Here is a 13,685-nt window from a genome sequence, read left to right on the forward strand (position 1 = left end):
ACTCTGTTTTTCCAAATTGTTTTACATTTACTTGTTCATTGAACAAATATTAAATATAGTTTTTATTTTCATAGTTTTTATATAATTTTATCCAAATGGGCATATTTGCTACTAGCCAACGAGATGCTGGAAACACAGAAAGAAAGTATAGAAAATGAAAAAGAAAAGAAAATTGTCTATAATATATTAACACATTGTGGCATAATATTCGTGGTTAAAGTCAGCTATATTTGAACTGTATGTTCAGCTGGTTGACATGACATGTCTCAGCAGTATACTCAGGGTTGGGAGGGTTACTTTTGAAATGTATTCCACTACAGGTTACAGAATACATGCTGTAAAATGTAATTTGTAATGTATTCCATTAGATTACTCAAGGTCAGTAACGTATTCTAAATACTTTGGATTACTTCTTCAGCACTGGTAGATTTTTTCACTTGTTTTGACTATAAAAACTCTGCCAGTACAGTAAGACAAAATACACATGTTAAAAATACATTCTCTGAAAAACCTAAATATCTTATACAGTGTTGTTTCTAAAACAAGATCAATCAAATTGATCTTGTTTTAAGGATTTTTAGATATTTTTACAGAAAAACAATACAAAAATGATTATCAAGAATATGATTTTTGCCCTAATATCAAAGGTCTTACTAGAAAAAAGAAATTATGATCTAATGTGAATTTTCCTGATAAAAAAATATGATCGTGCCTGGTAACATGTGCATGTAAAATGGCTTGAAATAGCATTTTAGCTTAGCGTAAAGCTGACAATTTACACAAGGTTTATTTCTATTTCTTCTGCTCCAAACTTACTTCAAACTTACTTCTCTGTCTGTTCGTATGAATGTAACACATCATAAGAAAGTGTTTCACCGCTGTTCAAATGCACTTTGGATCGCATCATTTATATGTATAAATGTTTTTCATCTGAAAGGACTAAATATTAAATGAAACAAATGACAATAAAATGCAAAGTAATCTCTTCAGTAATCAGAATACTTTTTGAATGTAACTGTATTCTAATTACCAATGATTTAAATTGTAACTGGAGTGGAATACAGTTACTTATATTTTGTATTTTATATACATATTCCCGTTAAATGTATTCCGTTACTCCCCAACCCGAGTATACTTCTTCTAAAATTATTTTAAAACAGCATTATTTTAAACCACATTTATTTTAAACAACAACATTAATTGAGAAATTGAGGCCTAAACTATAGCCAAATACTTTCCCTTCATTGTTAAAATACCCCTGGTTCACGCACCACTTTTATACTGTTTTGCTGGTGGGACTTTTATTATGAAAGACAACAAAAATCATCTCGTCATCCGGAAGTTCAAGCACACTGTTTCCTCGAAGCGGTCGTTGCTTATATTCACGTGTTTTTGCGGTAAATCTTTGTGTTTTTAAATTACACCGGTCGGCAGTCAGATGCACATACTGACATAATGCAACAGAGCTGCGTGGATTATCTAGATCCAGTATGATTCAGTTCATTTAGACGGGTAGTTCATCGCACAGTTCGCTCGTAGTTAGCAGTCGTGCATCTGTTTACTTGAGCAACAGACAGTTACAAATAAATATATCGCTTTCGGTTGAATACAGAGGGAGAGTTGAAATCTGCTGCTGATCATGTCTTTGGCAGGAGCTCTGTGGTTTGCCGTGCAAGACGATTTATTCAGTGCGTGTAACGACACAACAACATCCAGCAACAGCAGCTCAACACAAGACAAGCATCCCGTCCAAAGCAGCATCAGCACCGGTTTCAGTGAGCCCATCCCCGCCTCTGACACACACACACTCCTGGACCGCCTTGACGACCGCTTTCTGTCCCAGTGTTTTCATCTCAACCGGCAGTGTCTGCGCTTCATCATCGATTACATCCAGGCCCGTTTAAAGAAAGACGTGTTTGCAGCATCCCACAATCTGAGCTCGTCAGAAGCCAAGATTCTCGCCACACTTTCCTTTTACGCGCACGGATCTCTGCCCTGTAAAGTGACCGATCGGCTGGGGATCGATCAAACATCCGCCGGCGAGGCGGTGAAGAGCCTCACCAAACTCCTATCGAACATGAGCCCTGACTTCATCACCTTCCCGTACAGTTATAATGACCGCATGGGAGCCGCGCAGGCCTTCAAAAACATCAGCGGCATCCCGCACGTGGTGGGCGTGTTGGGCTACCTGCACGTGAAGGTGACCCCTCCGCCTGGCGAGGAGTACATGTATGTGAACACGCTGGGCTATCACTCGGTCATGATGCAGGTGATCTTCGATGTTGACGGGAATCTGTTGAGTGTCGAGCAGTGCTGGCCGGGAGGAACTCCTGAAGACAGTGTTTGGGCGAGCTCGGACATCGGCAAACAATTTAGCACATTTCGACACGGCCATACGTGGGTTTTAGGTAAGAACACTTTGGGATATTTGAGAACTTGAGCAACTTTTGCACGGTCTCCGTCGGACTGGGTGGCTGCAATTTGTTTTTTTTATTGGATTTTTTTTTTTTTGTATTTTTTTTTTTTTTTAGCCTTGTGTTAAACAAAGTAATAACAGTTTTATCAATGGAGTATGTAGGACAAATATTAGGCTAAGTAATTAGTCATAAAATTCTATAAAATTATTTTGTATTCAAAAGTATTTTCCAATATATGCCAGAGATGAAAATAGAAATCGTGGGATAATTTGCACTAAACAGGAAAAACAAAAACAAAACAAAAAACATGGGTTTAGGTCACATTCACTGGTTCAAAAACTAAATTGTGGATAATCAATAATGCATTGTGTTAAACAGAACAATTCACTACTTTTAGAAGATTCAAAATCTTTTTACCCAACATTTTTTGTATTTATGGAGTACATGGAGGTTTGGTTCATAAATAACAAATAAATAAATAAATAAATAAATACAATTAACTGTGGTTACATTAAAGGTATAGTTCACCCAAAAATGAAAATTCTCTCATTTACTCTCCCTCATGATATCCCAGGTGTGTTTGACTTTCTTTCTTCACCAGAACACATTTGAAGAGAATGAGAAAAATATCTTGGCCCAGTAGGTCCTTAAAATGCAAGTGAATGGAGATTTCTCATTTAAAGCTCCAAAAATCACAGACAGTCAGCATAAACTTCATCGATACGACACCAGCTGTTAAATTAATGTTTTCTAAAGCAACACAATCACTTTTGGTGCAAAAAAAGATCAATATTTGGTTTATATCTGTATTTATCTGTTTCTTTACTCACAATGGAGCATTTGTATGTTTATCCTGGATGTCTCAACCGAGTGGAGAATGTGAGTGTGTCGGTATCCATGGCAACGCGAATATGTCACATGAGAGACCGCTTGAACTCCACCCTCTCATGAAGCGTTGGATTATAGTTAAAAAGTACTTGCATATAGATGTTTTATTTTTTATTTTTTTTGCACCAAAAGTGATCGTGTCACTTTAGAAAACATTCATTTAACTGCTGGTGTCGAATGGATGATGTTTATGCTGACTGTCTTTGATTTTTGGAGCTTCAAAAGAGAAATCTCCATTCACTTGCATTTTAAGGACCTGCTGAGCTGAGATATTTTTCTATTTTTCTTCAAATACGTTCTGGTGAAGAAAGTAGTTTTTTTTTTTTTTTTTTTTTTTTTTTTTTTTGGGTGATCCAGCATGAATAAAAGATAATATCATGTCTGACAATGCAAATTAACACAAACAGATGGTAAGTAGACTGCTTATTATATGTAATAGATTTGCATATCATCACAGGAACATTTACTGAACAAATAATTGAAATGTAAATAAAATCTGTCATCTATACAGGCAAGTAAGTCTGGTCTTTAAACCAAGCAGGCTTACAGAATAAAAAACGTACACGTTAAGGACAAATAATGATTGTGAGTGTAGCCTACTCACCAAATGTACACAATATGCATAATATATAAACTGGGGGAGAAAAGAACAACAAATTAACTTATTTTGCTTATATAGACAAGCACAATTATGAACAATGAGGCAGAAATCAGAAGGAAACTTTTTCTTAAAATTTAAAGTGCATGTTTTTTTCCTCAGTCAAGCGCTCCGTGTCTGTTGCAAGAGTGCGTGTCATCTGAGAGGGCCTCTGTAACACATTGGGTATTATTGTAGTCATTATAATTGATTGTTAAATTGCGTAATCGATGCATCAAAGTTTCAGCATAATATTGATGCATTTTTATGCCCCTACATACTACTATTAAGGGTAAAAAAAACAAACAAATAATCATTTGGGTTGCAAGCTTTCATTTTGGGTGCCATTTGCACACCCTGGAACACCCTGCTCCTAAGCAGGGTGTTCCAGGGTGCACTACACCGCTGCTCCATCAGAGTGGCACCTCAGCAAAAGGGCAAGGGCTCAAGTCGCACAAAAGCCACCCCCTCTGTACATACATGGAGTGCATGCATGTTAAACAGAGTCTACACTGCACGGGGTGACATGATGAGAGAGATGCATGGAGAGAAAAAAATCTAAAGCATTATTATTCCAGATTCCAATCCAAGACATTATTATTCCATATTTCAACCATCAACATTGCGGGAAAATATAAAATGTTGCTCCTCAATGCAGTTCACCAAACTTTACGAGGCTCAGGAAACATACCTTCATGGGGAAAATCCTTGATCAATGGATGCTGAGTTTCTCTTTGCCTGTGGTCCCTCAGATTTTAAGAGTCTTGGCCCCCATTTGGGGATTTGGTATTTCCTGCATTTGGAAATAGATGCAGACTGTGCACAGTATACAGCTGAAGTCAGAGGTTTATATACACCTGAGCCAAATACATTTAAACTCAGTTTTCACAATTCCTGACATTTAATCGTAGAAAACATTCCCTGTCTTAGGTCAGTTAGGATCACTACTTTATTTTAAGAATGTGAAATGTCCCAGTGGGTCAGAAGTTTACATTCACTTTGTTAGTATTTGGTACCATTGCCTTTTAAATAGTTTAACTTGGGTCAAAATTTTCGTGTAGACTTCCACAAGCTTCTCACATTAAGTTGCTGGAATTTTGGCCCATTTCTCCAGACAGAACTGGTGTAACTGAGGCCTTGTCCACACTAATGCGTTTTCGTTTGAAAACGCATCTTTTTCTCTCCGTTTTAGCCTTCCGTCCACACTGAGAACTTTATGAAAACTCACTCTAAAATGGATAAATTTGAAAATGCCGTTTTCATGTTGTAGTGTGGACTGTGAAAACGGATGATTTCGAAAACAATGACACATTTTTAGTCATGTGACGCTGTCATGTGACCTATTCATTCCAAAACAAGATGGTGGATGACGTTGTTTCGCGGTTGCTTTGGCTACTCTCCAGTTTGATTCCGTTGTTAAAGATGAATGTCAGTTTGTACATACTTCAGCTTACATTTCTTCAAAGGAGACGGGATGTTTACTCACAGTTGTTGTTCAGCTGCGGAACGTGAGGACAGTTGCGTTTCAGACCGTACATTGCTGCGACGTTTCAAAGAGGCGGAAATTAAATAAACGCCTAACGAAAATGATGCATGTCGAAATATGTGGAAAACACTTGAAAACACCGTTTTCAAATGTATCCAGATCAATGTAGAGGTAGCCTGAGTCAGGTTTGAAGGCCAACTTTTTCGCACATGCTTTTTCAGTTCTGCCCACAAATTTTCTATTGGATTGAGGTCAGGGCTTTGTGATGGCCACTCCAATACCTTGACTTTGTTGCCCTTAAGCCATTTTGCCACAACTTTGGAGGTATGCTTAGGGTCATTGTTCATTTGGAAGACCCATTTGCAACAGAGCTTTAATTCATAGCTGATATCTTGAGATGTTGCTTCAATATATCCACATAATTTTCCTTCCTCATGATGCTATCTATTTTGTGAAGTGCACCAGTTCCCCCTGCAGCAAAGCACCCCCACAACATGTTGCTGCCACCCCCATGCTTCATGGTTGGGATGGTGTTCTTCGGCTTGCAAGCCTCACCCTTTTTCCTCCAAACATAACAATGGTCATTATGGCCAAGCAGTTCAGTTTTTGTTTCATCAGACCAGAGGATATTTCTCCAAAAGTTAAGATCTTTGTCCCCTTGTGCACTTGCAAACAGTAGTCTGGCTTTTTATGGCAGTTTTGGAGCAGTGAATTCTTCCTTGCTGAGCAGCCTCTCGGGATATGTCGATATAGAACTCGTTTTACTGTGGATATAGATACTTTTCTACCTGTTTCCTCCAGCATCTTCACAAGGTCCTTTGCTGTTGTTCTGGGATTGATTTGCACTTTTCGCACCAAACTACGTTTCTAGGTGACAGAATGAGTCTCCTTCCTCAGCGGTATGATGGCTGTGTAGTGGTTTTTACACTTGCATACTATTGTTTGTACAAATGAACGTGGTACCATCAGGCATTTGGAAATTGCTCCCAAGGATGAACCAGACTTGTGGAGGTCCACAATTTATTTTGAGGTTTTGGCTGATTTCTTATGATTTTCCCATGATGTCAACCAAAGAGGCACTGCGTTTGAAGGTAGGCCTTAAAATACATCCACAGGTACACCTCCAATTAACTCCAATTAGCCAATTAGCCTATCAGAAGCTAATTGGCTAATTGCCTAAAGGCTTGACATAATTTTCTGGAATTTTCCAAGCTGCTTAAAGGCACAGGTAACTTAGTGTATGTAAACTTCTGACCCACTGGAATTGTGATGTAGTCAATTAAAAGTGAAACAATCTGTCTGTAAACAATTGTTGGAAAAATTACTCATGTCATGTACAAAGTAGATGTCCTAAACAACTTGCCAAAACTATAGTTTGCTAATATGAAATCTGTGGAGTGGTTAAAAAATGAGTTTTAATAACTTCAACCTAACTGTATGTAAACTTCTGACTTCAACTGTACATACTTCAGAGTTAGTAAGAGTATTATGTTGGTATGCTATTCCCAACAATTCCTATGCCTGTTTTCAGGTTCATTCTGATTCTGTCATTTACATCATTCTCTCCTCTACGAACACAGGTGGCAGAGGTATGTTTGGTGGTGGGCATGTGTTGACCCCTGTTGATACCTCTCGCCTTAAAACCAATGCCGCACAGAGATTTAACAAAGCGCACACGCAGGTGTACGGCCGCATGCAGCAGGTGTTTGGCAGTCTGAAGAGTCGTTTCCAGTGTCTGCGTGACTTTGGCTCCATTCAGACTCTGGAGTCGGTGGCCTGCACCATCACTGCCTGCTGCGTTCTGCACAACATCTCCAAGAAGTTCTCCGTGCAGTTACCCTGGGATTTCACTGTAGAGCCGATGCACCCGCCGTCAGAGGTCATCTACACAGCAGAGCCGCCGTACAATTACATGCAAGAAACTAAAGACGAGATGATAGGAATGTTTTTTGCTAGTGCAGAAGACGACTGAGATGTGCATGGAGAGACCGAGAATAACACATGCAAAATAATTGGACTGACTTGTTCTGTCTTCGCAGTTGAATTGGAAACATTTTACAATAAGGTTGAATATGTTCGTGAAAGGGATAGTTCACTCAAAAATCATTAAAGAATTTTCTTTTTTGGGTAAACTATTCCTTTAACGCCGTAGTGAACATGAACTAACAATAAATAATACTTTTACTCCATTTATTAATCTTGGTTAATGTTACTTTACTGATACATTTGTAACATTAAAAGTTGTATGTTCGCATTAGTTAATGCATTGTAAACTAACATGAATTAACAGCATTACATTTATAAATTAACATTAATCAAGATGGTTCAATAATCAATAAATGCTGTAAAATTTGATACTTGTCCATGATATGATTACCAATGCATTAACCAGTATTAACAAATGAAACCTTATTGTGAAGTGTTTCCATTGAAGTAGTTATATTTATAGAAAGGAACAAGAAACCAGAATGTACAGTATATCAGCTTGGACAGTGGACTCCATCAAATGAAATGAACACATACAAATGCATGCCGATGCCAGTTTATTATTCATTTACATAAGCTTTATTCAGTGAAATCACTAATTGATCAGAAGTTAATACAAAGTCATTATCATTTGTCAACGAATGATGCAAATAAAAACAAAATGTTTATCTAGTAATCTATGGAAGGCTTTGACCTGAACTCACATTATTATATAACTCTTACAAAAAAGTATTGTAATGGTACCATGGTACAGTGATGATATGTCCATGGACTTTTTTTAATCATCACGATTTTAGTTTAAAATTTCTGAAGGGAAAATGTATGTTTTAGGTGTAGTGACTGGTCACCATTTCCTTTTAGGTTTTTCACCAATTTTTAAACACATTTTGTTTTCACTTGTTCATTTCATATGGTCCTGTGATGCGACTAGTGAATTAGTGTTATTTTTTATTTTTTATTATTGATAAATATGATTAAATTATTTAGAATTTTTTATTAATTATTATTATTAAGATGTGCCATGTAGTCTCAAATATGAGGTCGTAAATGCTGCATGCACAATATTCTGCAAAAAATACCATTGCAGAATATTACATACTGTGTATATTTACACTGTATGTATACAGTATATTATAATATTTATACATTGATATATTACAGTTAAATAAAAAATGTTTCAGATGGAGTATAGCATGTCAAACCGCAGGACCACATGTTAACTTCCCAAAAGTATGTCAACTACTCTTATAACATGGTACTGAATGATTACTAGATTCATATATCATGGTTATTACAAGGTATTCCAAGGTAAGAATATCATGGTATTAACATGGTTCGTGGCAAAAAAACAAACAAACTGGTATTAGTACTGAACCATTTCCAAAACAAAAAAGCAAAAAAAAAAAAAACATTTGGATGGTAACACCTTGGTACTTTGTTGAAAGTTGTACATGTGTTTTTCATAGTCCTTGATGTGTAGTTTTGATCAACATAATATATTGTAATTCAGAATTCAAGCAGCTGCAGTATGTGTACTGTGTTTCCAGTAGATGAATTCAGAGTTTCCATTAAGTGGTAAGCAGATGCTTTCGTATAAAGTGACTTTCAATACAGTGCAAGAAATCACATTACTGGTGAATACCTGGACAGACAACACACAACATGATTTACCCAAGTACAACATGTTCTCATTAGGATTAAAATTGTAAGGAACTGAACAATTTTGATGCCACTTAATGATTCTGATTCCCTTAACGGTTCCATTAATGATTCTTTTAGTTCTTTTTAGGAAGAATTATTTGAAAAGAAGGATTGTAATTGCTCTGACAGATATATAAGTGTAATGATTTAATAAAGAGCCAACACTAAAGAGTCATTCATTCAGGAACCACACTTCACTGGTCAAGTTGTATGTTTTTGATTCTCTTAAAAGGACCGACTCATAAGAGTCATTCATTCAGGAATCAGACAACAATGGATACGCTTAATTTCAATGCTGTAGATTCAAAAGAATCGGCTCATAAGAATCATTGGTTCGGGAAACAAACTACAATGCATTGAATCAAAACATTGATCAGCTGTCTTGTTGGTGGCTGCTTTCCAGCACTCATGCCAATGTGCTTACTTGCAAGAAGAGCACTCGTGACTGAGTGAACGGTTAAAATGCCTTGTCTTGTTGAGATATTGAAAACTTGATTTCATCCAAATATTTAGATATATAGTATAACCCTCAAAACAAAGAGTAATATATACAGCTGCAAATGTGAAGGATTAATAAATGTGTAACAAGCTGTATGGAGAGTGTAATAAGGGACGGTCAAACCAGGGTTTGATCTCCCGGCTTCAGTACGCATGACGTGTCAGGAAATAAGCGATGTTTAACTTTGAGTCATGAAATAGGACATTTGCGCAAAACACTTTTATTAAGACACAGTGCCATGGGCCCTGTAAACGTTGGCAGATCTAGCAACATTTTAGACTATTTACAGCCCGTTATCTTCTAAACTAATTTAAAACACGCAATGAATCAATAATAGGCTGTAAAACTTAAATTTACACAATGTGTGCTGGAAAGCCAAAAGGGACAAAATAGTGTGTGTGTGCGCGGGTTTGTGTGGTTTACGAGGACTTTTTTTTTAGGTTACAAACTGGTAATTACAAGGGTATTCTGCTATAAATGTGGTTTATGAGGACATTTCTAGTGTTCCCATAATTCAAATCGCTTAAAAAACATACTAAACAATGCTTTTTTGAAAAATGCAGTGTGATGAGGAAGGAGGGGCCGGGCCGTGAGTGTGCATGGCCGGCCCCAAATCGGTCTAATCAGCCGAGGAGAGGGATAAGGCCGAGATGGATGCGGCAGTTCGGGAGAGAGAGAGCCACACACAGCTGCCTTATGTGTGTGTTTTGTGTCTTTTTGTTTTAAGTTTTCATTAAAGCATTATTTTGACTGATCAGCCGGTTCCCACCTCCTCCTTGCCCGAAATTAAGAACGTTTTTTGTGAGGGTTAGGGTTAGGGAATAGAATCTATAGTTTGTACAGTATAAAATTGTTTATGAAGAGTCCTCATAAGGTTAGCTGCACCAACATGTGTTTGTGTGTGTGTTAAAGGCAAATAACTTCTGATCTTTGAGCATACCTGAGGCTTAGACTGAAGTTAGTGGGACCTTTTAGTTATAGTTTCAGTAATATTTAAAGATTTGTTATAAATATGACACCTCACAGATTAAACATTTAAATTTTTATTAAAAAGTGTTCTGTATTCCAAAATTTCATCAAAGCATGGCCCCATACATATCCACAGGGGTCTGGGCTAAGCCCCGAATATTCATTGACCATAGAACTGCCCCTATGAATTGTAGTGTTGTTTCGGAACCAACAAGGATGTCCTACTTGGTTAAATCACATTAAAGGGATGGTTTACCCAAAAATGAAAATTCTCTCATCACTGACTGTCTTCAGCAGAACACAAATTAAGATTTTTAGAAGAATTTCAATTGCAGGTGAATGGGTGCCAAAATTTTGAAGCTCCAAAAATCACACAAGTCAGCATAAAAGTAATCCATATGACTCCAGTGGTTGAATCAAAGTCTCCAGAAGCGATATGATAGGTGTGGGTGAGAAACACATCAATATTTAAGTCATTTTTTACTGTAAATTCTCCTCCCTGCTCAGTCGGTCTCCACTTTAACTTTCCCATTCTTCTCCTGTTTTTGGTGATTCACATTCTTCATGCATATCGCCCCCAACTGGGCAGGGAGAAGAATTTCTTGCAAAAAAAAAAAATTAAATATTGATCTGTTTCTCACCCACATCTATCATATCACTTCTGAAGACATGGATTAAAACACTGGAGTCGTTTGGATTATTTTTATGCTGCCTTTATGTGCTGTTTGAAGTGTCAAAATTTGGCACCCATTCACTTGCATTGTATGGACCTAAAGAGCTGAAATGTTATTCTAAAAATCATAATTTGTGTTCTGCAGAAGAAAGAAAGTCATACACATCAAGCATGGCATGAGGGGGAGTAAACGATGAGAGGATTTTCATTTTTGGGTGAACTATCCCTTTAAGTCAAAGGCAGCTGAAAATGCATAACACTTGCAAATGAAAATAATATGGAACAAATACTTTAATTGATGGCCAAGTCTATTTTAATCTAAAACAAAGGATTCATCTGATATTAAATAGACTGACATTTTCTTTTTCATATTAAACTCCACCCTAAGCAATTTCTCATTGTTTCAAGCACTGTGCAAAATAAGTGGCATTTAAACTATGCTATTTTTACCTTAGTCTCACATAAAGCAAACATTACATTTCAGACAACAAGACAATATACACAGAAATTTAGATAAATAAAGACTGGTAGTTTTATTTAGTTTAAATATAAATTCTTAGTGCTTATAGCTTAGGCTAAAAAAATATCATGGCCAATATTATTCAGTCATGTAAATCAAACTCACAATCTAATAGCTGTGGAGTGTTTAAATAAAAGATTCATAAATATACACATTTATGATTTACAGATACAAAATATTGACAACTCATCTTGCACTACAAAGATTTTGTCCAATCAAATACTGTCTAGAATGAGATTGTCCCTTTGCCCTAATTCCAATCAAGGAGCTTCTAAAATATGTGGAGAAAGCTATCCATTAGCATTCCCATTCATCTCAGTGTCCATTTCATACTTTTAAGAGCCCTTCAAAAACAGAAACTGGTAAAAGATGTACTATAATGTAATAAAATAACAGTCATTGACTGTTTCTTGGGGAAAAAATATTTCATCAGAGAACATGATGGCTGTCAATGGAGAACATGTGTTTTGCCATTATAGGGTGTAATTCCAGCAACAACCAGCAGGGTACCTAACAGGAACATGCTAACCAGCCAATTTCTGACTCCATGATACCACCTGGAACTGACTAGCAAGTAGCAAATCATGTTTTACTATTAAGGAATGGCTTCCAAATATGTCCCGCCTCACTTCCTGATTAAACAGGAAAGACATCAAAACAGGACAGAAAACTGTGCTTTTGCCATTTCAACGGGTCTTTAAAAGGTTGACTATAAATGGCATTGAATGTGACTGCATTATACTGACAAAAATGTCATCTTTTACATTATGAAAAGGTTTTTGATAACCATACATAAATAATATGACATTTCATTGTGATGATCTAGCATATGTTTTCATTGTAGTTTCGATTTCCCTTTTCATATTCTTTCAAAGCCATTGCGTTGGTGTAGATCATGTCTGAGTTTTCGTAGAGAGACTCTGTCTTGGGCTGCAGGGTGTCCATGATGCACTGGTGCAGGAACACATACTGAGACTATGGGAAACAGAGACAACAAACAGTGAGGCATGTGAAGGTGTCTGCTAGGGCTATACATACGTATCTAGCCTTAAATTCTTTACATCTTATTGCCCATATGTAATAAAAATAGACATGCTATCCATTTAACTGAACCAAAGAGTTTTTAAAGTGTCTTGAAACATGAAATGAGAATACGTGGTAAACCGCAGCATTCAGCAGTTAAATATTTCTGAATAATGACCACAAATCTCTGAGTAAGACCGATACCTGGACTCAATATGGCGCCGAGTATGGCTGCTGCATTGCGAGCTCCGACACAACATAGTAGTGTTTTGTTTGTTTTGTTCACAATTCTTATGTTTTTTGTCTTGGATGTTGTCTGCCTTATTGTCTACGACAGACAAACACTTTTGGACATTGGTTCAGCAATTTCACACCGTAAACTGGACTTCATATTCCTCAATGCTGACCCGCTGTTTACAAACACGCAAGCGGAGCCCTTTGTCTGGGCAGTCCGGACGCGGAAACGCAAAAGGAAAAGGGGAAACAGAGCCGGCGTTCTCATCAGAGTAAGACGCCGCGCAAATCGACCCCCGCTACCCAGTATTCTACTGGCAAATGTTCAGTCTCTGGATAACAAGCTCTGCGAGCTGAAAGCACGGATCTCTTTCCAACGAGAGACGAGGGACTGCTGCATTATCTGCCTTACGGAAACTTGGATGTCTGCGGAGATTCCAGACTCAGCCATTGAACCCGCGGTGTTCTCCGTGCACCGAGCGGACAGTGCGAAAAACCTCTCAGGTAAAAGCAGAGGTGGTGGTGTATGTTTTATGATCAACAAATCCTGGTGTGATCAGAGGAGCGTACATTCTATCAAGTCTTTCTGCTCTCCTGATCTGGAATTTCTCATGCTTCTGTGTCGACCATTCTGGCTACCGAGGGAATTCAC

The 13,685-nt window shown here is 37.4% G+C and overlaps 2 protein-coding genes across 2 annotated transcripts in view; one reads left to right on the top strand and one right to left on the bottom strand.

The window, feature by feature from the left end:
* The first annotated feature begins 1,278 nt into the window (after positions 1-1,278).
* si:dkey-197c15.6 (putative nuclease HARBI1) lies at positions 1,279-9,577 on the top strand. The gene is made up of 2 exons (XM_051686857.1): positions 1,279-2,408; positions 7,009-9,577. Exons 1-2 carry the CDS (start codon positions 1,640-1,642, stop codon positions 7,398-7,400), a joined length of 1,161 nt encoding a protein of 386 aa, XP_051542817.1. The 5' UTR covers positions 1,279-1,639; the 3' UTR covers positions 7,401-9,577.
* An 862-nt stretch (positions 9,578-10,439) lies between these two features.
* ptprh (protein tyrosine phosphatase receptor type H) overlaps positions 10,440-13,685 on the bottom strand; it is a 55,263-nt gene continuing 52,017 nt past the window's right edge. Inside the window, exon 18 of the mRNA XM_051686814.1 lies at positions 10,440-12,751. Within this exon, the coding sequence (XP_051542774.1) occupies positions 12,599-12,751 (153 nt within the window). The 3' untranslated portion in view covers positions 10,440-12,598. The remainder of the gene's footprint in view (positions 12,752-13,685) is intronic.

This window comes from Myxocyprinus asiaticus, chromosome 44 (genome assembly GCF_019703515.2).
Source record: "Myxocyprinus asiaticus isolate MX2 ecotype Aquarium Trade chromosome 44, UBuf_Myxa_2, whole genome shotgun sequence".
In the NCBI taxonomy this organism is placed as follows: domain Eukaryota; kingdom Metazoa; phylum Chordata; class Actinopteri; order Cypriniformes; family Catostomidae; genus Myxocyprinus; species Myxocyprinus asiaticus.